At 48.2% G+C, this 23,624-nt stretch overlaps 1 protein-coding gene across 7 annotated transcripts in view; it reads right to left on the bottom strand.

The window, feature by feature from the left end:
• Positions 1–2,162: 2,162 nt before the first annotated feature.
• Positions 2,163–23,624, bottom strand: part of LOC103790477 (uncharacterized) — a 59,174-nt gene continuing 37,712 nt past the window's right edge. For 4 of the 7 annotated variants that reach the window (XM_078364796.1, XM_078364793.1, XM_078364791.1 and 1 more), the window contains 18 exons: positions 23,327–23,397; positions 22,838–22,862; positions 16,569–16,636; positions 15,016–16,107; positions 14,527–14,787; positions 13,117–13,257; positions 12,606–12,670; positions 12,294–12,377; positions 12,117–12,141; positions 10,705–10,845; positions 10,194–10,258; positions 8,293–9,965; positions 7,782–7,846; positions 5,881–7,553; positions 5,370–5,434; positions 3,469–5,141; positions 2,958–3,022; positions 2,163–2,729 (listed from right to left, as the gene is read on the bottom strand). In XM_078364796.1, the coding sequence (XP_078220922.1) occupies positions 15,904–16,107; positions 16,569–16,636; positions 22,838–22,862; positions 23,327–23,397 (368 nt within the window). In that variant the 3' untranslated portion in view covers positions 2,163–2,729; positions 2,958–3,022; positions 3,469–5,141; ... (10 more) ...; positions 14,527–14,787; positions 15,016–15,903. The remainder of the gene's footprint in view (positions 2,730–2,957; positions 3,023–3,468; positions 5,142–5,369; positions 5,435–5,880; positions 7,554–7,781; positions 7,847–8,292; positions 9,966–10,193; positions 10,259–10,704; positions 10,846–12,116; positions 12,142–12,293; positions 12,378–12,605; positions 12,671–13,116; positions 13,258–14,526; positions 14,788–15,015; positions 16,108–16,568; positions 16,637–22,837; positions 22,863–23,326; positions 23,398–23,624) is intronic. The other 3 variants (XM_078364795.1, XM_035290789.3, XM_078364794.1) reach the window with 3 other exon arrangements.

The following is a 23,624-nucleotide window of genomic DNA, read 5'->3' as shown; positions in this document are numbered from 1 at the left end:
CAGCAGCTTCACGGTGTTGGGAGCAGTAGTTGTGATGGGGCGGCCATGGGAAGGAAAGGGGAGAGTGAGACTTGAGGAGGCACTCGGCCCCTGCTGTCCTGAGGCTGCGGAGCCAACCCCACAGGCTCCAGTGTGCTCATCTCCAGAGCCTTCTCTGCAGCCTGGATCACTTCCTAAAGCGAGGGAGGAGCCTCTGTCTTCCCAAAGGGAAGGCCAAGGCTGTGTCATCCCATTCCTCCAAGAGGCAGCCACCATCTCCAGGACATTGTGCACAGTATGTAATTTCCTCCCTCCTCCTCTAGGGCCTGTCTCTGCTCTTCTGATGAATCCCATGTCTTTTCTCCCTGTCAATCACCAATCTCGCTGCTCTCCAACAAAAAAACACAGGAGGGAAGAGCAGGACTGCACCACCAGGCCTTCCATAAACCCATGGGTTGCACCCTAGGTGGGCATCACCTGCCACAGACCTGGGGCTCAGTTGGAGCATGTGGGACGGGGTGACAACTGATGTCACAGATTGAGTGACTGTTGTATGCCTGGGATGACCTTAGGGACCTGGAAAATACTCAACCCTCACAAGAATCCCACAAGCTACTGGAAGCTTAGAAACGCTTTAACGGGACTCTAGAAAAAGCCCCTTGTCCCACTGCCTTAATCCTCAAGGGAGGCTGTGGTTCTCAGCACGTGAATGAATGGGCCCTGCCAGGTTTTACCTGAGATGTGGGAGGACTGGGTGGGAGGGCACCTGGCAGGCCTGACACAGAAAACAAGCTGGGCCTGACTGCAGTGTGGGGTGCAGGACAAGGCGGTCAGGCCAGAGCGGAGGGTGTGACAAGACAAGTGACCCCGGTGCCAGCTGCCCAGTGGCTCTGTCCTGGGCCCAGTGGATTCCAGGAACCAGGTTATAAGGAGGGTGTGAGCCTGCAGCAATACACAGCCACTCCACACACACACACCGTAGGATTCCTGCTGGCCACAGAGGGCCTCGGTGACAGCTGGACACTGAATTCTCAAAACCAATTCAGCTTCCATTCCTAGCTCAAGGATTTGAGACTGGGTGAGAAGTGGAGGCCAGAGCCGTGCTCCAGCATGGGATCCCCCCTTGGGTCTCTAGGATGGGGGCACACTGAGTAATCCCAAAGAAGGATTCTCTACTTCAGGAGACCCAGGGAGTGCCCTGAGACCAGGAGCAGATGCTGAGGGCTGGACAGGAAGGTGCTGCTGCAGGTCCCCAGAGTGCAGAGGGAGAGGGTGGGCTCCTGCCACTTCCTGGCACATGCATGAAGGACTTTGTGTCCAGGGTCACAGAGCACCTGTGAGGGGCTGTGTCCCACCTCACTCCCCATACAGTACTCAATGCCACACCCACACACTCATCTCTTGTTCCCATTCACAAAGGACACTATGCCCCCTCCCCCCCTCCAAAACCCAGGGCTTTTGTGTTTACTGCGGCACAGGCAGGAGAGATCTGGCCTTCTGGAAAAGATCATCTTGCTCATCAGGGAACTAATCATGGGGATGAGCAGAGCACACACAAGGCCCATGGAAACAAAACTCCTTTCATTTCTCATTAACATGCAAAAGAACAAACCACACCTTTATACCTGAGCATGTCGAATGCTTGTGAAAATCGGGTTATTGAACACAATAGAGTATGTCCCTGATTATTTCTCTGCTTCAGACCAGGAGCTGAGGAATGATGCCACCACTACCACCAACCACCTGTGAGCTCACTTCTCTGTGTTTCACATTAATAAATGCACATAGAAAAGTCCAGCATAACATGTATCTACTGATACCCTGCGTCAGGCAGCCCTTGAGACTTCCCTAAAATGACAGACAGTGTTTGGGACCTCTCAGGACTCTTATCCTTCCACATGCACAAACAGATGCCAGAACTGCCTGGCATAACGACGAGTTCTACCAGGGCCGCCTGGTGACCCACTGCATCAACCCTCCTCCCATTTCCGGAGTTCAGATTTGCTTCTTCCATTTGGGAGACTGAGAGCCTGGGAAATCCATCTCTGCACCATCTCTGTCTGAGGAGTGAGGATATGACATTTACCTTCAGGTACAGCCGTGGTGGAGGATGAATGGGTGAATTTAGGTGACATGTGCAGTAGCAATTCAATGTTTTAGACAGTTTTTCTGAATTTTCTGGGAAAACACGCATACACTCCCAAAGACATTCCCAATCACTCCACAGGGCTGTCTCCTCCATACCTCACCGCCCTGAGGCACACCACCCTATTCCATCTAAATGGCAGTTCTGCCTCCAGGGACGCGAGAGGATGGTCATGGTTCTTTACTGGATGGACTGAGCGTTTTTTAAACCAAACTGCCCCTATCTCCTTTCTGTCAGGAAGCTCAAACCAAAGCAGCCCCCCAGCAAAAGCAGGAGAGTGAGTGCCACCTGTTGCCACACTCAAGATCTTTCCTGAGCGGAGGAGCGCTCCCAGAATACACACCTTTTTCCTTGGAGGGTTCCTCTGCCTGCATGGACAGAAAGGAAAACACCGTGAGCTTCAGACCATCCTGAGGCTTGAGTGTACAGGTCTTTTCTTCATTGTTGACATTAGAAGACCAGATGGGAAAGAGTGTCCAAGTCAAAGGAACACAGAAGAAGAACAGGACAGCTGACTCACGCTAACGTCGTTCTCGCAGGATATTCCCTCTCAAGGTCCTGTGACTTGGCAGTGAAGTGCTTCTGCCCCAAGCACGGAATCAAGCTGCAGAGGAGGAAGCTCACTGTCACTAAGTGCGTGGCTGGTGCTGCCATTTTCTCCTCCTGTCTTAAATCAAGCCTCAGTGGGGAACAGACTCTCACTCGGAATTCTCCCCACCAAAGACACTGTATAAATCACCTATGACACATAGGGTCAGATTCTCCTACCGTACTGAAATTCAAAAGGATAAAGTTGAGAAATCTTTTCTCCAACCAAACCAGGTGGACTGACCTTCCCCTGTGGTGGCTCCTCCTCATCTGAGGATTGGTAGGAGAACTCTTCCAGCACGGTGTATCCTGTGGGAAGTAAAAGGACACAGAGTGAGTCAGCAGGTGCAGAAGAGGAGCAGGGAAGAGAGGTTCTCTAGCCCCAGGTCACCCCATCAACGTGAAATAGCCCATCTCAAACAGGGCACAGCACCCAGGGCAGGCTGTGTGTCCCTGCAGGCTCTTCAGGCTCCTGCCTCCTAATCTGACTTGAGCTCACTTGCCCTCCCTGAGTCCTTCCAATCTCATTTCCCCCCTAGAATCCACCTCTGGTGCTTCTGCGTGCATCAGTCATTCTGCAATATGTTATACTTGGTACAAAGCAACCTTTCTTCTGAGACATCTCATTCGAGCCAAATACACGCTATGTTCACCAGTCTGTTGTACTGAAGACAATAAAGCTTTGAAAATACTTAGTTATCCTCTCCTTTAAAGGTCGCCCCTATTTAGCAAGTGCTATCTGTTGTTGCACTGACCTTCTCAAGGCAACATCTGCGTGTGTCAAGAGTTCATTGCTGCTCACACTCACGCTGGCTCTGACACTGGAACAGTCTGTCAGGGGAGCAGCAGGTGGGGGAACTGACCGGAGCTCTCCATCCCAGCCGTGCAGCAGGTTCCTGCGGGGAAGGTGAGTGGGAGCCCAACACCCAAGTGGTTCCTTGAGATCACAGTCAGCGCTGTGTCTTGACCGTGTTTACTACTAAACTAAAGCATTTTTCCACTTATTCCTTTTTTTTTTTTCAATTGGCAGATGGCCTCTTACCCAAGCTGGAGTGGTGTGACATGATCACTGTTCACTGGAACCTGCACCTCCAGGGATCAAGTGACCTTCCCCACTCTGCCATCCAGGTAGCTGGCACAAAATGCGCGCCACCACACCCAGGTAACTTTTTGTACTTTTAGTCGATATGAACTTTCACCACGTTGCCTAGGCCGATCTCCAACTCCTGGACTCAAGCAATCCCCTCGCCTCGACCTCTCAAGGTGCCAGGATTACAGGCATGAGCCATGCACCCGGCCCACCTGAGCATGTCGAATGCTTGTGAAAATCGGGTTATCCAACACAATAGAGTATGTCCCTGATTTATTTCTCTGCTTCAGACCAGGAGCTGAGGAATGATGCCACCACTACCACCAACCACCTGTGAGCTCGCTTCTCTGTGTTTCACATTAATAAATGCACATAGAAAAGTCCAGCATAACATGTATCTACTGATACCCTGCGTCAGGCAGCCCTTGAGACTTCCCTAAAATGACAGACAGTGTTTGGGACCTCTCAGGACTCTTATCCTTCCACATGCACAAACAGATGCCAGAACTGCCTGGCATAACGACGAGTTCTACCAGGGCCGCCTGGTGACCCACTGCATCAACCCTCCTCCCATTTCCGGAGTTCAGATTTGCTTCTTCCATTTGGGAGACTGAGAGCCTGGGAAATCCATCTCTGCACCATCTCTGTCTGAGGAGTGAGGATATGACATTTACCTTCAGGTACAGCCGTGGTGGAGGATGAATGGGTGAATTTAGGTGACATGTGCAGTAGCAATTCAATGTTTTAGACAGTTTTTCTGAATTTTCTGGGAAAACACGCATACACTCCCAAAGACATTCCCAATCACTCCACAGGGCTGTCTCCTCCATACCTCACCGCCCTGAGGCACACCACCCTATTCCATCTAAATGGCAGTTCTGCCTCCAGGGACGCGAGAGGATGGTCATGGTTCTTTACTGGATGGACTGAGCGTTTTTTAAACCAAACTGCCCCTATCTCCTTTCTGTCAGGAAGCTCAAACCAAAGCAGCCCCCCAGCAAAAGCAGGAGAGTGAGTGCCACCTGTTGCCACACTCAAGATCTTTCCTGAGCGGAGGAGCGCTCCCAGAATACACACCTTTTTCCTTGGAGGGTTCCTCTGCCTGCATGGACAGAAAGGAAAACACCGTGAGCTTCAGACCATCCTGAGGCTTGAGTGTACAGGTCTTTTCTTCATTGTTGACATTAGAAGACCAGATGGGAAAGAGTGTCCAAGTCAGAGGAACACAGAAGAAGAACAGGACAACTGACTCACGCTAACGTCGTTCTCGCAGGATATTCCCTCTCAAGGTCCTGTGACTTGGCAGTGAAGTGATTCTGCCCCAAGCACGGAATCAAGCTGCAGAGGAGGAAGCTCACTGTCACTAAGTGCGTGGCTGGTGCTGCCATTTTCTCCTCCTGTCTTAAATCAAGCCTCAGTGGGGAACAGACTCTCACTCGGAATTCTCCCCACCAAAGACACTGTATAAATCACCTATGACACATAGGGTCAGATTCTCCTACCGTACTGAAATTCAAAAGGATAAAGTTGAGAAATCTTTTCTCCAACCAAACCAGGTGGACTGACCTTCCCCTGTGGTGGCTCCTCCTCATCTGAGGATTGGTAGGAGAACTCTTCCAGCACGGTGTATCCTGTGGGAAGTAAAAGGACACAGAGTGAGTCAGCAGGTGCAGAAGAGGAGCAGGGAAGAGAGGTTCTCTAGCCCCAGGTCACCCCATCAACGTGAAATAGCCCATCTCAAACAGGGCACAGCACCCAGGGCAGGCTGTGTGTCCCTGCAGGCTCTTCAGGCTCCTGCCTCTTAATCTGACTTGAGCTCACTTGCCCTCCCTGAGTCCTTCCAATCTCATTTCCCCCCTAGAATCCACCTCTGGTGCTTCTGCGTGCATCAGTCATTCTGCAATATGTTATACTTGGTACAAAGCAACCTTTCTTCTGAGACATCTCATTCGAGCCAAATACACGCTATGTTCACCAGTCTGTTGTACTGAAGACAATAAAGCTTTGAAAATACTTAGTTATCCTCTCCTTTAAAGGTCGCCCCTATTTAGCAAGTGCTATCTGTTGTTGCACTGACCTTCTCAAGGCAACATCTGCGTGTGTCAAGAGTTCATTGCTGCTCACACTCACGCTGGCTCTGACACTGGAACAGTCTGTCAGGGGAGCAGCAGGTGGGGGAACTGACCGGAGCTCTCCATCCCAGCCGTGCAGCAGGTTCCTGCGGGGAAGGTGAGTGGGAGCCCAACACCCAAGTGGTTCCTTGAGATCACAGTCAGCGCTGTGTCTTGACCGTGTTTACTACTAAACTAAAGCATTTTTCCACTTATTCCTTTTTTTTTTTTCAATTGGCAGATGGCCTCTTACCCAAGCTGGAGTGGTGTGACATGATCACTGTTCACTGGAACCTGCACCTCCAGGGATCAAGTGACCTTCCCCACTCTGCCATCCAGGTAGCTGGCACAAAATGCGTGCCACCACACCCAGGTAACTTTTTGTACTTTTAGTCGATATGAACTTTCACCACGTTGCCTAGGCCGATCTCCAACTCCTGGACTCAAGCAATCCCCTCGCCTCGACCTCTCAAGGTGCCAGGATTACAGGCATGAGCCATGCACCCGGCCCACCTGAGCATGTCGAATGCTTGTGAAAATCGGGTTATCCAACACAATAGAGTATGTCCCTGATTTATTTCTCTGCTTCAGACCAGGAGCTGAGGAATGATGCCACCACTACCACCAACCACCTGTGAGCTCGCTTCTCTGTGTTTCACATTAATAAATGCACATAGAAAAGTCCAGCATAACATGTATCTACTGATACCCTGCGTCAGGCAGCCCTTGAGACTTCCCTAAAATGACAGACAGTGTTTGGGACCTCTCAGGACTCTTATCCTTCCACATGCACAAACAGATGCCAGAACTGCCTGGCATAACGACGAGTTCTACCAGGGCCGCCTGGTGACCCACTGCATCAACCCTCCTCCCATTTCCGGAGTTCAGATTTGCTTCTTCCATTTGGGAGACTGAGAGCCTGGGAAATCCATCTCTGCACCATCTCTGTCTGAGGAGTGAGGATATGACATTTACCTTCAGGTACAGCCGTGGTGGAGGATGAATGGGTGAATTTAGGTGACATGTGCAGTAGCAATTCAATGTTTTAGACAGTTTTTCTGAATTTTCTGGGAAAACACGCATACACTCCCAAAGACATTCCCAATCACTCCACAGGGCTGTCTCCTCCATACCTCACCACCCTGAGGCACACCACCCTATTCCATCTAAATGGCAGTTCTGCCTCCAGGGACGCGAGAGGATGGTCATGGTTCTTTACTGGATGGACTGAGCGTTTTTTAAACCAAACTGCCCCTATCTCCTTTCTGTCAGGAAGCTCAAACCAAAGCAGCCCCCCAGCAAAAGCAGGAGAGTGAGTGCCACCTGTTGCCACACTCAAGATCTTTCCTGAGCGGAGGAGCGCTCCCAGAATACACACCTTTTTCCTTGGAGGGTTCCTCTGCCTGCATGGACAGAAAGGAAAACACCGTGAGCTTCAGACCATCCTGAGGCTTGAGTGTACAGGTCTTTTCTTCATTGTTGACATTAGAAGACCAGATGGGAAAGAGTGTCCGAGTCAAAGGAACACAGAAGAAGAACAGGACAGCTGACTCACGCTAACGTCGTTCTCGCAGGATATTCCCTCTCAAGGTCCTGTGACTTGGCAGTGAAGTGCTTCTGCCCCAAGCACGGAATCAAGCTGCAGAGGAGGAAGCTCACTGTCACTAAGTGCGTGGCTGGTGCTGCCATTTTCTCCTCCTGTCTTAAATCAAGCCTCAGTGGGGAACAGACTCTCATTCGGAATTCTCCCCACCAAAGACACTGTATAAATCACCTATGACACATAGGGTCAGATTCTCCTACCGTACTGAAATTCAAAAGGATAAAGTTGAGAAATCTTTTCTCCAACCAAACCAGGTGGACTGACCTTCCCCTGTGGTGGCTCCTCCTCATCTGAGGATTGGTAGGAGAACTCTTCCAGCACGGTGTATCCTGTGGGAAGTAAAAGGACACAGAGTGAGTCAGCAGGTGCAGAAGAGGAGCAGGGAAGAGAGGTTCTCTAGCCCCAGGTCACCCCATCAACGTGAAATAGCCCATCTCAAACAGGGCACAGCACCCAGGGCAGGCTGTGTGTCCCTGCAGGCTCTTCAGGCTCCTGCCTCCTAATCTGACTTGAGCTCACTTGCCCTCCCTGAGTCCTTCCAATCTCATTTCCCCCCTAGAATCCACCTCTGGTGCTTCTGCGTGCATCAGTCATTCTGCAATATGTTATACTTGGTACAAAGCAACCTTTCTTCTGAGACATCTCATTCGAGCCAAATACACGCTATGTTCACCAGTCTGTTGTACTGAAGACAATAAAGCTTTGAAAATACTTAGTTATCCTCTCCTTTAAAGGTCGCCCCTATTTAGCAAGTGCTATCTGTTGTTGCACTGACCTTCTCAAGGCAACATCTGCGTGTGTCAAGAGTTCATTGCTGCTCACACTCACGCTGGCTCTGACACTGGAACAGTCTGTCAGGGGAGCAGCAGGTGGGGGAACTGACCGGAGCTCTCCATCCCAGCCGTGCAGCAGGTTCCTGCGGGGAAGGTGAGTGGGAGCCCAACACCCAAGTGGTTCCTTGAGATCACAGTCAGCGCTGTGTCTTGACCGTGTTTACTACTAAACTAAAGCATTTTTCCACTTATTCCTTTTTTTTTTTTCAATTGGCAGATGGCCTCTTACCCAAGCTGGAGTGGTGTGACATGATCACTGTTCACTGGAACCTGCACCTCCAGGGATCAAGTGACCTTCCCCACTCTGCCATCCAGGTAGCTGGCACAAAATGCGCGCCACCACACCCAGGTAACTTTTTGTACTTTTAGTCGATATGAACTTTCACCACGTTGCCTAGGCCGATCTCCAACTCCTGGACTCAAGCAATCCCCTCGCCTCGACCTCTCAAGGTGCCAGGATTACAGGCATGAGCCATGCACCCGGCCCACCTGAGCATGTCGAATGCTTGTGAAAATCGGGTTATCCAACACAATAGAGTATGTCCCTGATTTATTTCTCTGCTTCAGACCAGGAGCTGAGGAATGATGCCACCACTACCACCAACCACCTGTGAGCTCGCTTCTCTGTGTTTCACATTAATAAATGCACATAGAAAAGTCCAGCATAACATGTATCTACTGATACCCTGCGTCAGGCAGCCCTTGAGACTTCCCTAAAATGACAGACAGTGTTTGGGACCTCTCAGGACTCTTATCCTTCCACATGCACAAACAGATGCCAGAACTGCCTGGCATAACGACGAGTTCTACCAGGGCCGCCTGGTGACCCACTGCATCAACCCTCCTCCCATTTCCGGAGTTCAGATTTGCTTCTTCCATTTGGGAGACTGAGAGCCTGGGAAATCCATCTCTGCACCATCTCTGTCTGAGGAGTGAGGATATGACATTTACCTTCAGGTACAGCCGTGGTGGAGGATGAATGGGTGAATTTAGGTGACATGTGCAGTAGCAATTCAATGTTTTAGACAGTTTTTCTGAATTTTCTGGGAAAACACGCATACACTCCCAAAGACATTCCCAATCACTCCACAGGGCTGTCTCCTCCATACCTCACCGCCCTGAGGCACACCACCCTATTCCATCTAAATGGCAGTTCTGCCTCCAGGGACGCGAGTGGATGGTCATGGTTCTTTACTGGATGGACTGAGCGTTTTTTAAACCAAACTGCCCCTATCTCCTTTCTGTCAGGAAGCTCAAACCAAAGCAGCCCCCCAGCAAAAGCAGGAGAGTGAGTGCCACCTGTTGCCACACTCAAGATCTTTCCTGAGCGGAGGAGCGCTCCCAGAATACACACCTTTTTCCTTGGAGGGTTCCTCTGCCTGCATGGACAGAAAGGAAAACACCGTGAGCTTCAGACCATCCTGAGGCTTGAGTGTACAGGTCTTTTCTTCATTGTTGACATTAGAAGACCAGATGGGAAAGAGTGTCCAAGTCAAAGGAACACAGAAGAAGAACAGGACAGCTGACTCACGCTAACGTCGTTCTCGCAGGATATTCCCTCTCAAGGTCCTGTGACTTGGCAGTGAAGTGCTTCTGCCCCAAGCACGGAATCAAGCTGCAGAGGAGGAAGCTCACTGTCACTAAGTGCGTGGCTGGTGCTGCCATTTTCTCCTCCTGTCTTAAATCAAGCCTCAGTGGGGAACAGACTCTCACTCGGAATTCTCCCCACCAAAGACACTGTATAAATCACCTATGACACATAGGGTCAGATTCTCCTACCGTACTGAAATTCAAAAGGATAAAGTTGAGAAATCTTTTCTCCAACCAAACCAGGTGGACTGACCTTCCCCTGTGGTGGCTCCTCCTCATCTGAGGATTGGTAGGAGAACTCTTCCAGCACGGTGTATCCTGTGGGAAGTAAAAGGACACAGAGTGAGTCAGCAGGTGCAGAAGAGGAGCAGGGAAGAGAGGTTCTCTAGCCCCAGGTCACCCCATCAACGTGAAATAGCCCATCTCAAACAGGGCACAGCACCCAGGGCAGGCTGTGTGTCCCTGCAGGCTCTTCAGGCTCCTGCCTCCTAATCTGACTTGAGCTCACTTGCCCTCCCTGAGTCCTTCCAATCTCATTTCCCCCCTAGAATCCACCTCTGGTGCTTCTGCGTGCATCAGTCATTCTGCAATATGTTATACTTGGTACAAAGCAACCTTTCTTCTGAGACATCTCATTCGAGCCAAATACACGCTATGTTCACCAGTCTGTTGTACTGAAGACAATAAAGCTTTGAAAATACTTAGTTATCCTCTCCTTTAAAGGTCACCCCTATTTAGCAAGTGCTATCTGTTGTTGCACTGACCTTCTCAAGGCAACATCTGCGTGTGTCAAGAGTTCATTGCTGCTCACACTCACGCTGGCTCTGACACTGGAACAGTCTGTCAGGGGAGCAGCAGGTGGGGGAACTGACCGGAGCTCTCCATCCCAGCCGTGCAGCAGGTTCCTGCGGGGAAGGTGAGTGGGAGCCCAACACCCAAGTGGTTCCTTGAGATCACAGTCAGCGCTGTGTCTTGACCGTGTTTACTACTAAACTAAAGCATTTTTCCACTTATTCCTTTTTTTTTTTTCAATTGGCAGATGGCCTCTTACCCAAGCTGGAGTGGTGTGACATGATCACTGTTCACTGGAACCTGCACCTCCAGGGATCAAGTGACCTTCCCCACTCTGCCATCCAGGTAGCTGGCACAAAATGCGCGCCACCACACCCAGGTAACTTTTTGTACTTTTAGTCGATATGAACTTTCACCACGTTGCCTAGGCCGATCTCCAACTCCTGGACTCAAGCAATCCCCTCGCCTCGACCTCTCAAGGTGCCAGGATTACAGGCATGAGCCATGCACCCGGCCCACCTGAGCATGTCGAATGCTTGTGAAAATCGGGTTATCCAACACAATAGAGTATGTCCCTGATTTATTTCTCTGCTTCAGACCAGGAGCTGAGGAATGATGCCACCACTACCACCAACCACCTGTGAGCTCGCTTCTCTGTGTTTCACATTAATAAATGCACATAGAAAAGTCCAGCATAACATGTATCTACTGATACCCTGCGTCAGGCAGCCCTTGAGACTTCCCTAAAATGACAGACAGTGTTTGGGACCTCTCAGGACTCTTATCCTTCCACATGCACAAACAGATGCCAGAACTGCCTGGCATAACGACGAGTTCTACCAGGGCCGCCTGGTGACCCACTGCATCAACCCTCCTCCCATTTCCGGAGTTCAGATTTGCTTCTTCCATTTGGGAGACTGAGAGCCTGGGAAATCCATCTCTGCACCATCTCTGTCTGAGGAGTGAGGATATGACATTTACCTTCAGGTACAGCCGTGGTGGAGGATGAATGGGTGAATTTAGGTGACATGTGCAGTAGCAATTCAATGTTTTAGACAGTTTTTCTGAATTTTCTGGGAAAACACGCATACACTCCCAAAGACATTCCCAATCACTCCACAGGGCTGTCTCCTCCATACCTCACCGCCCTGAGGCACACCACCCTATTCCATCTAAATGGCAGTTCTGCCTCCAGGGACGCGAGAGGATGGTCATGGTTCTTTACTGGATGGACTGAGCGTTTTTTAAACCAAACTGCCCCTATCTCCTTTCTGTCAGGAAGCTCAAACCAAAGCAGCCCCCCAGCAAAAGCAGGAGAGCGAGTGCCACCTGTTGCCACACTCAAGATCTTTCCTGAGCGGAGGAGCGCTCCCAGAATACACACCTTTTTCCTTGGAGGGTTCCTCTGCCTGCATGAACAGAAAGGAAAACACCGTGAGCTTCAGACCATCCTGAGGCTTGAGTGTACAGGTCTTTTCTTCATTGTTGACATTAGAAGACCAGATGGGAAAGAGTGTCCAAGTCAAAGGAACACAGAAGAAGAACAGGACAGCTGACTCACGCTAACGTCGTTCTCGCAGGATATTCCCTCTCAAGGTCCTGTGACTTGGCAGTGAAGTGCTTCTGCCCCAAGCACGGAATCAAGCTGCAGAGGAGGAAGCTCACTGTCACTAAGTGCGTGGCTGGTGCTGCCATTTTCTCCTCCTGTCTTAAATCAAGCCTCAGTGGGGAACAGACTCTCACTCGGAATTCTCCCCACCAAAGACACTGTATAAATCACCTATGACACATAGGGTCAGATTCTCCTACCGTACTGAAATTCAAAAGGATAAAGTTGAGAAATCTTTTCTCCAACCAAACCAGGTGGACTGACCTTCCCCTGTGGTGGCTCCTCCTCATCTGAGGATTGGTAGGAGAACTCTTCCAGCACGGTGTATCCTGTGGGAAGTAAAAGGACACAGAGTGAGTCAGCAGGTGCAGAAGAGGAGCAGGGAAGAGAGGTTCTCTAGCCCCAGGTCACCCCATCAACGTGAAATAGCCCATCTCAAACAGGGCACAGCACCCAGGGCAGGCTGTGTGTCCCTGCAGGCTCTTCAGGCTCCTGCCTCCTAATCTGACTTGAGCTCACTTGCCCTCCCTGAGTCCTTCCAATCTCATTTCCCCCCTAGAATCCACCTCTGGTGCTTCTGCGTGCATCAGTCATTCTGCAATATGTTATACTTGGTACAAAGCAACCTTTCTTCTGAGACATCTCATTCGAGCCAAATACACGCTATGTTCACCAGTCTGTTGTACTGAAGACAATAAAGCTTTGAAAATACTTAGTTATCCTCTCCTTTAAAGGTCGCCCCTATTTAGCAAGTGCTATCTGTTGTTGCACTGACCTTCTCAAGGCAACATCTGCGTGTGTCAAGAGTTCATTGCTGCTCACACTCACGCTGGCTCTGACACTGGAACAGTCTGTCAGGGGAGCAGCAGGTGGGGGAACTGACCGGAGCTCTCCATCCCAGCCGTGCAGCAGGTTCCTGCGGGGAAGGTGAGTGGGAGCCCAACACCCAAGTGGTTCCTTGAGATCACAGTCAGCGCTGTGTCTTGACCGTGTTTACTACTAAACTAAAGCATTTTTCCACTTATTCCTTTTTTTTTTTTCAATTGGCAGATGGCCTCTTACCCAAGCTGGAGTGGTGTGACATGATCACTGTTCACTGGAACCTGCACCTCCAGGGATCAAGTGACCTTCCCCACTCTGCCATCCAGGTAGCTGGCACAAAATGCGCGCCACCACACCCAGGTAACTTTTTGTACTTTTAGTCGATATGCACTTTCACCACGTTGCCTAGGCCGATCTCCAACTCCTGGACTCAAGCAATCCCCTCGCCTCGACCTCTCAAGGTGCCAGGATTACAGGCGTGAGCCATGCACCCGGCCCACCTGAGCATGTCGAATGCTTGTGAAAATCGGGTTATCGAACACAATAGAGTATGTCCCTGATTTATTTCTCTGCTTCAGACCAGGAGCTGAGGAATGATGCCACCACTACCACCAACCACCTGTGAGCTCGCTTCTCTGTTTCACATTAATAAATGCACATAGAAAAGTCCAGCATAACATGTATCTACTGATACCCTGCGTCAGGCAGCCCTTGAGACTTCCCTAAAATGACAGACAGTGTTTGGGACCTCTCAGGACTCTTATCCTTCCACATGCACAAACAGATGCCAGAACTGCCTGGCATAACGACGAGTTCTACCAGGGCCGCCTGGTGACCCACTGCATCAACCCTCCTCCCATTTCCGGAGTTCAAATTTGCTTCTTCCATTTGGGAGACTGAGAGCCTGGGAAATCCATCTCTGCACCATCTCTGTCTGAGGAGTGAGGATACGACATTTACCTTCAGGTACAGCCGTGGTGGAGGATGAATGGGTGAATTTAGGTGACATGTGCAGTAGCAATTCAATGTTTTAGACAGTTTTTCTGAATTTTCTGGGAAAACACGCATACACTCCCAAAGACATTCCCAATCACTCCACAGGGCTGTCTCCTCCATACCTCACCGCCCTGAGGCACATTACCCTATTCCATCTAAATGGCAGTTCTGCCTCCAGGGACGCGAGAGGATGGTCATGGTTCTTTACTGGATGGACTGAGCGTTTTTTAAACCAAACTGCCCCTATCTCCTTTCTGTCAGGAAGCTCAAACCAAAGCAGCCTCCCAGCAAAAGCAGGAGAGTAAGTGCCACCTGTTGCCACACTCAAGATCTTTCCTGAGCGGAGGAGCGCTCCCAGAATACACACCTTTTTCCTTGGAGGGTTCCTCTGCCTGCATGGACAGAAAGGAAAACACCGTGAGCTTCAGACCATCCTGAGGCTTGAGTGTACAGGTCTTTTCTTCATTGTTGACATTAGAAGACCAGATGGGAAAGAGTGTCCAAGTCAGAGGAACACAGAAGAAGAACAGGACAACTGACTCACGCTAACGTCGTTCTCGCAGGATATTCCCTCTCAAGGTCCTGTGACTTGGCAGTGAAGTGATTCTGCCCCAAGCACGGAATCAAGCTGCAGAGGAGGAAGCTCACTGTCACTAAGTGCGTGGCTGGTGCTGCCATTTTCTCCTCCTGTCTTAAATCAAGCCTCAGTGGGGAACAGACTCTCACTCGGAATTCTCCCCACCAAAGACACTGTATAAATCACCTATGACTCATAGGGTCAGATTCTCCTACCTTACTGAAATTCAAAATGATAAAGTTGAGAAATCTTTTCTTTAACCAACCCATGTTGACTGACCTTTCTCTGTGGTGGCTTTTACTCAGGGAAGAATCTTGCATAGTATTCTTCCACCACTTTAATTTCTGTTGGAAGTAAAAGGTCACAGTGACTTTCAGCAGGTGCAGAAGAGCAGCAGGGAAGAGAGGTTTTCTTGCCTTAGGTCACCTCATCAATGTGAAATAGCCCATCTGAAAAGGGCACAGCACCCAGGGCAAGCTGTGTGTCCCTGCAGGCTCTTCAGGCTCCTGCCCTCTCATTTGACCTGAGCTTATTTGCCCCTTATTTCTGTGTTCTTTCAAGCTTATTTTCTTTTAAGAACACACCTGTGGTGCTTTTGTGACTATCATCCCTTTTAGAGGTTTTTTACAAAATACCAAGCAGCTTTTATTCTAAAAGAAAACTGATTTGTGATCAAAACATCTTATTCACTAACCGTATTTTAAGGGTATATCTTATTTCTATATACACACAAACATGCTCGAACTTCCTGGCGTGCTAAGAACTTCCAAGAGGTGTGTCTGATTAATGCAGAGTTTCAGCCCGTCCTTCCACTCTTCACCACTTATTCCTGAGATCACTTTGCCTTTTTCATTCAGGAAATTGACAGCCTGGATAATTTATCTCTCCACCGTCTCCCATGTCAGGACTCAGCATGTTCAACTCCCCTCCCTGTACATCTGTGGCAAAGTATGAGTGTTGACTAATGTGATGTGTCCAGTGGGGATGGACGTTTGTTTCTAGAACATTCATTCTAATGTGCTTTGAACAGGGGAACACCCTTTCTAGAGAAATTCACACACACACTTTCATAGACATTCCCCATCACTCCACACAGACTCTCTTCTCCATGCCTCCCCACCCTGATGCACCCTGTTCCTATTTAAATGACATCACTGCTTCTGGGAACTAGAGTGGATGGCCACAGGTGTTGACTAAACTTTTCATTTTTATTACACCAAATTGTCCAAACCTCATTTCCAGCAGGAATGTCACACTAGGGTTGCTCTCCAGCCACAGCAGGGAGAAAAGTGTCAGTTTCTCAACACTATGATAATTTTTTAGCAAAGGGATGACACCAGAGTACGTACCACTTTTTAAAGATGCGTTTTTCTGCAGAGAGAAAGGAAAACACTGTAAGCAACAGACCATGCTGTGTCCTCTGTGCACAGGTCTTTTGTTTACATGATTACATTAAACACTCAGAAAAAAAACAGTGCTTGAGGCCATGGCCAGAAAATAAAGCCTAAAGGACACTTGTGGAAAGGTACACAAGCTTCATGAAGATTTTCAAAATGATTTTAGTTGCAGAGTCACCATGATTTTATAAAAATATGCATTTCCCATGAGGAAAATGCTCTGCCATGCAGTTTGTCACTAAAGCTGTCATCTGTGGGTGCCGTCTTGAACCAGTTCTTCGTTGGTAATGGACTCTTACTTACATTTGCCCACCAAGAAATTCTGCAATTCGTCTATAATTTCCATGGTGAGATTTGCGTGACATAATTCAAATGAAGTGGAAAGAAACCAAGAGAAATAAAATTCCCATCTCAGACAAAGAATAAAGACTTTACCCAATAAAGAGCTGCGGCAGCTTCTGGGCTCATCACGCCAAACATTCCTGCCACTTCCTTTTTGAAATCTAAAAAACAGAATCACTGTCAGCCATGGGAGCTGCTGAAGACCCTCTGACAGCCCTAGGTGCTGAAGACACAGGGCTGGTGTACGGAGGAGGTGGGGTAAGCAGGGGCTAAGCTGGCTCTGGGCCACCCTCTGTTTTGAAGGAAGGCAAAGGACACCATCAGGAGAGCCCTGGGGGGACAGAGCCTCTGGTCTCTGGCTAAGCCACCCTCATCACTGAAATAGGCAGTGTTCACAGGCAGCACACAAGTGCAGGGCATGACTCCAGGACAGGGTCTCCACACAGAAAAAGGCCTGGTAAGTATCCTCTTCTTTATAAAAAGGTTACTATATCACTTAACTTTCCTAAATAAACCTATGCTCCTACGGCAGTTAACATCCATTTTATTGGACTTTAAGCCATGATGGTGAGCTATTCACAATATTTATTATTTTAATCCTTAGTTGCAGACTTCAGGAGCAGATGGGACAACAGCAGCAAACACGGAGGGGAGCCCACGCACTTCTCCCTGACCCTGAATCAGAACCCACACAGGAACCTGCATTCGTGTGTGACTCAGCAGACTGCAGAGGGTGAGCAGGAAGCCTTTTCACACTTGTGCTTTCTCAGTACAGGGCTGTGTGCATGAGAACATCACTGGGGCCCCCAAGATGGGCTGCCCAGAGCTAAGCTCTGGGATGAGAAGGAAGAAGAAGGACAGAGCCCCTGCCCTGACAGTGACCAGCCAGGGCCAGCATCCTCCCACTCATGAATGGCAGGTCACAGATGGTGAGACTGATGATTCCAAGCCTATCTTAGAAAAACCGGCAAAGTGATGTCTTATGGGTCAGAAGGGAGATGTGCAAGGAACACCTGGGCTCTGGGGCAGCCCCTCCCTGTCCTGAGCTCACCCTGCACTGGAACTGGCTCCCCTTCCACCTCTGCTGCAACTAGTGTGAAGCAGCTGCCCTGGCCAGGGGCTGTGAGGCTTCCTTTGGTTAAATGGGATTCTCAGATAAACAAACCTTGACCAACAGCATCTACACAAGGACCAGCTGTCAGGCAACTTCCAGAAGCTGGGGAAAAGTAAATGCTGTTCTCTGTCCCAGTCACAGGGATAGCAGGCCTGGGGATGGTGCTATGTCTGACCCGACCCTGATGTCCACCCCTGCTCATCATATCCCCTCATCTAAGTCAGATATCTTGGGAACTCCCTTCTGTTCTTTGCCTCTCACTAATTTCTGATTGTGTTATTTCCATCATCACAGAAAGGTGAAGAAGACAAATGAAACAGTGGCTCCTTTCTCAAGGCTCATAGAACAGTGGCTGGGCAGTGCTCACACCAGCCCTGAAGTCCAAGCTCTGCTCATTCCCCGTAGATGCGGCCCAAACATCCTGGCTGCACCCAGGGCATGACATTGAACTATCTCAGCCTTTCAACCTTGGCTTTCCCATGGCATGGATGTCTTCATGTCTTCTTCCTGCTCCTCTGAATCATGTTACTTTTGAGGCCGAGGCCAAGGCTGTGCCCTGCTCTCTCATGGAGCGCACCGTGCAGCTCACCATGAATTTTTAGAACCTCAATGTTGGTAACACTGATTTGTACCTTTAATCGCACACAGTAGAAGGCCACCTAGGTGTCACACAAAAACTGTGTTCTAGAGATTAAAGATGACTAGAAGAATTTGGTTATGAGGATATACTTTTGAGGGAAACAAGGTACATTTTAAAATCACATGGCCTCATTATATTGAAAAGTACGAAAGTACTGTCCCCTACACAGCAATGCAAATTGCATACAATAAGTTTCTACCAAATGCACAGTCCAAAAAAATTATGCTCAAACCATAATTTGGCTCATTTTATATTCATGTGGACTGAAATCAACCACCTTGACTTGTTTTTCACAGGGCTCTGTGGCAAAGAAGAACATTTGTCAACAGAGGGTGTAACGGGAGAAGCATCATGGAGCCTCTGCCATCCCACAGCCGAATCTTGTCTTTCCCACCTCATGCCTGAGCCTTGGACATCCTGCCAGGAGGAAGGCAAGGGCTCACGCTACCTCTCAGGCCCTCGGGCAACACCCTTGGTCCCCTTGTCCTCTTGCTGTGTTCCCTGAGCTGAGCACACAGAAACCATGACTGGGCTGAGTGCTGGAGGCTGGGCCTCTACATTGCCCCGGCATTGTCTATTCTGGGCCACATTAGCTGATGGTCAATATGAGGCCACAATGGAGAGAGTCATGTGATTTTACCCCAACCCTGCGTGCAGGCTCCTCTTTTCTCAGTCTCCTACCAAAACTGGTCATAGCACGGGGCTGCCCCAGGGTCTCCCTGCACAGGAAGGAGCCCCGCCCCACTCTGCATGCTGAAGACCAGTCATGGAGGATCAATTCTGAGGGCTTGAGTAGAAAAGGCTTGTGAAGGGGCCGGGTGTGGTGGCTCAAGCCTGTAATCCCAGCACTTTGGGAGGCCGAGGCGGGTGGATCATGAGGTCAACAGATCGAGACCATCCTGGTCAACATGGTGAAACCCCATCTCTACTAAAAATACAAAAAATTAGCTGGGCACGGTGGTGTGTGCCTGTAATCCCAGCTACTCAGGAGGCTGAGGCAGGAGAATTGCCTGAACCCAGGAGGCGGAGGTTGCGGTGAGCTGGGATTGCGCCATTGCACTCCAGCCTGGGTAGCAAGAGCGAAACTCCGTCTCAAAAACAAAAACAAAAAAGAAAAGGCTTGTGAAGGAGGGAAGTGGCCACAGTGAGGTGTCATGACCACTTCAATGCCAGGAGCAACATGAAGGCCTGTTACCAGGTGACATTTATTGAAAATGAGGTTTAGAAGCAGATTCCCAATGAAAAAATAATGAATAAGGATCCTGAGACAGGTTTGTTCCATTAGCACCCAATGAACATTTGCTTAGGTGTGGACAGGATTTCCTTTGGGTAACTGAAGTATCCTTTGCATGCATAAACTACGCACGTCGTAAGCTGACATCTTCACTAATAATTACCTATGCTCTTGTCAGGCTACAAGAGTGAGGCATTTTTCACTAAGAATGTGGACACTAGGAATCAGATCCAAGATGGCCGACCACTAACAGCTCAGGATTGTAGCTCCCAGTGAAAGCTCAGAGAACGAGACGACACCACATTTTTAGACGAATTTTCATCACTCACCGATTAGCCAATTCCCAGTGGAGGAGCCCCACGGGTCGCCAGCGCGACTCTTGTGGCCGCCGCAGCGGTTTTGCCGGCGTCTCGGCGCAGCAGCTCTTCATGCAGAGCCAACGGGACTGCTTCCCCTACTGACCGGAGTTTGGAGCTCCGGGAAGTCAGAGCCGCTTGTTGCGGACTCAAGAGGGAAGCCAGACCAGAGATTCCCGGGCAGAAGAGCACCATCAGTCTTATCGCTGCTATTTAGGCCGCCACAATGGGTTGCTCGGATCCCAGCACTGGGAATCAATAAGTTGGATGTCGACTCAGAAACCTATTTAGAAAGGCAGTTCATCTACAATGAAGGGAAAAAAACAGCCTAAGAAGGCCAAGTATACTCAAAATCAGAACCCATCAGCAACAGAACAAGCCCTGATGGAAAAGGACTCATCAGCAACCGAACAAGCCCTGATGGAAAAGGACTCATCAGCAACCGAACAACCCCTGATGGAAAAGGACTCATCAGCAACCGAACAAGCCCTGATGGAAAAGGACTCATCAGTAATGGAACAAGCCCTGATGGAAAAGGACTGTGTTCCATTATCTGAAGTTGGCTTTAAAAGGTGGATGATAAGAAACTTCTGGGAGTTAAAGGAACTTGTTCTAACCCAATGTAAAGAAACTAAGAACTTGGAAAAAAGGTTCGATGAAATGTTGAAAAGAATAGACAATATAGAGAGGAATACAAATGAACTTATGGAGTTGAAAAATACAACACGAGAACTTAGTGAAGTATGTACAAGCTTAAACAGCCGAATGGATCAAGCAGAAGAAAGGGTATCAGAGGTCGAAGACCAACTTAATGAAACAAAACGACAAGACAAGAATAGAGAAAAAAGGATAAAAAGGAATGAGCAAAGTCTCCAAGCAATATGGGACTATGTGAAACGACCTAATATACGCTTGATTGGTGTACCTGAATGTGACGGAGAGAATGAAGCCAAGCTGGAAAATACTCTCCAGGACATTATCCAGGAAAATTTTCCTAATTTAGCAAAGCAGGACACTATTCAACCCCAGGCAATACAGAGAACACCACAAAGATATTCCTCAAGAAGACCAACCCCAAGGCACATAATCGTTAGATTCACCAAGATCGAAACGAAGGAGAAAATATTAAGGGCAGCCAGAGAGAAAGATCAAGTTACCCATAAACTTAAGCCTATTAGGCTTACAGCAGATCTCTCAACAGAAACCCTACAAGCTAGAAGAGAGTGGGGGCCAATATTCATACTTAATCAACAGAACTTTCAGCCCAGAATTTCATATCCTGCCAATTTAAGCTTTACATTTGAAGGAAAAATAAAATCTTTTAGGAACAAGCAAGTACTCAGAGATTTTATTACCACCAGGCCTGCTTTACAAGAACTTCTAAAAGAAGCATTATACACAGAAAGGAACAACCAGTATGACCCTTTCTAAAAATACACCAAAAAGTAAAGAGCATTAACATAAAGAAGAATTTTTATCAACGAAAGGACAAAATAGCCAGTTAATATCAAATGGCAGCAACCCTAAATTTAAATCGACCAAATCTCCCAATCAAAAGATACAGACAAAATCTAACGGTATATCCAAAGATATACATAGACTCAAAATAAAGGGTTGGAAAAAAAAAAAACGTACCAACCAAATGGAGAGCAAAAACAAATAAATAAAAAGCAGGAGTTGCAATTTTCACATTTGACAAAATAGATTTCAAAGCTACAAGGATACAAGGGTAAAAGGATTAATGTAATAATAAGAGATCTTAACACCCAGATACATAAGACCCATAATGAGATTTAGATTCAACGAGACAGAAAATTGATAACAATATCCGGGACTGGAACTAAGATCCAGAACAAATAAACTCAATAGAGCTCTCCATTTTAAACACACAAAATATACATTATCCACAAAATCTAACGATATATCTAAAGATATACAAAGACTCAAAACAAGGGGATGGAAAAAAAACTCACCAACCAAATGGAGAGCAAAAATAAATAAATAAAAAGCAGGAGTTGCAATTCTCACACTTAATAAAACAGATCTCAAAGCTACAAGGATGCAAGGGTAAAAGGATTAATGTAACAATAAGAGATCTTAACACCCAGATACAAAAGACACATAATGAGATTTAGATTCAACGAGACAACAAATTGATAATGATATCCAGGACTTGAACTCAGAGCCAGAACAAATAAACACAATAGAGGTCTCCATTTTAAACACATAAAATATGCATTAACTACTTTAAACACTCAAAATATTGATCAGCCATTATTGAAACCCATTTTAGGAATGAAGTAATATTCCTTTTTCCCTCTTTTTCTTTTTTTCCCCTTCTTTTTCTCTTTTTCCCTCTAAAAAAGAAAAAGAGAAACTTGCTGATTTTTTTTGGTCCAAAGAACTATCAGAAAGAGTTTGAGGAGACCACAAGCCCTGGACAGTGAGGAGGGAAACTTAGGACAGAGCCATAGAGGGAATCCCAAATGCTGTGCATATACTTGGATCAAATTTCTGGTTAATCCCCTCCCCATGCATGTGTGGGACAGACCCCAAGCAGCTGAGATAAGAATAAAATAACTGAACTGAAATTCAAGCTGCTGCACAAAAAACATAATTTTCCATTTTAGTCTAATCAAATCAATTGCCCATTAAAACAAATAAAAATCAAAAAAAAAAAAAAAAAAGAATGTGGACACTAATAAGGGAGAGACATGTACCTAGGGAAACCCACACACAACCAGGCACAGTCAGGGTCACACTACACACATTCACAGACACACACCAGTCCCGTGCACACAACCCCACCCCACAGACAGAGAACGCTGCTGCTCTCAGGGACCGCAGAATGTGCCCATCGATCCTTATCTGGAACAGCCACTTCTCCCATCACGGCCTAGGTCCTCATTCACAACAGGAAGCTCAACTCCGGCTGCCTGTGTACAGGAAAGCCAGCGAGACACACATTCCTCATCATCTGGATTATTCATCCACACGGGAGGATTCCCCCATACGTACCCCTTTTCTGGACTCCTGTGGCCTCCTGTAATGACAGAAAACATATTGCCTGAGCACCAGCCCATGCTGTGTCCTGTGTGCACAGGTCTTTTCCTCAGTTGTTGACACTAGGAATCAGATGGCAAAAGGTGCTCAACTCAAAGGAACCCAAAAGAAGAACAGGACAAACCCACTCATGCTAACGACACAAGTTTTTCTTGGAGGGTGTTTCCTCTAAGTCCATGCCGCTTAGCAATTAAGTGACTTAGTTCCAAGGAGATAATCAAGTGTCTAAGGAAAAAGGTCACAGCCACTCAGTGCGTGGCTGATGCTGCCATTTTCTCCTCCTGTCTAACATTGAGCCTCTGTGAGGAACACTCTCACTTGAAATTGTCCCCACCAAAGACACTGTATAAGTCAGCTATAATACATATAATCATATCTTATTTTAATCCAGTTAGATAAAGTTAAGAAAGTAACTTTTTGTCAGACAAAGCCAGGTGGCCTGACCTTAACAGATGATGTTTCGCCACTTGATGTTCTGTCGGCGAGGTGACCCTTTAGTGTCGCAATCCAGTCAGCTGGGAGGACACAGAGTGACTGTTAGCAGGTGCAGGGAGGAGCAGGGAAGAAAGATTTTCTAGCCCTGACTGCCTCATCAACGTGAAATAGCCCATCTTGAACAGAGCACAGCACCCAGGGCAGGCTGTGTGTCCCTGCAGCCTCTCACGGCTCCTGTCTTTTAATCTGACCTGAGCTCACTTGCCCTCCCTTCCTGGGTCCTTCCAAAGTCATTTCATCTCTAGAA

Source organism: Callithrix jacchus, chromosome 2 (genome assembly GCF_049354715.1).
Source record: "Callithrix jacchus isolate 240 chromosome 2, calJac240_pri, whole genome shotgun sequence".
In the NCBI taxonomy this organism is placed as follows: domain Eukaryota; kingdom Metazoa; phylum Chordata; class Mammalia; order Primates; family Cebidae; genus Callithrix; species Callithrix jacchus.
The sequence above is the reverse complement of the archived record's forward strand: the minus strand, read 5'-3'. Positions and strand labels throughout refer to the sequence as shown.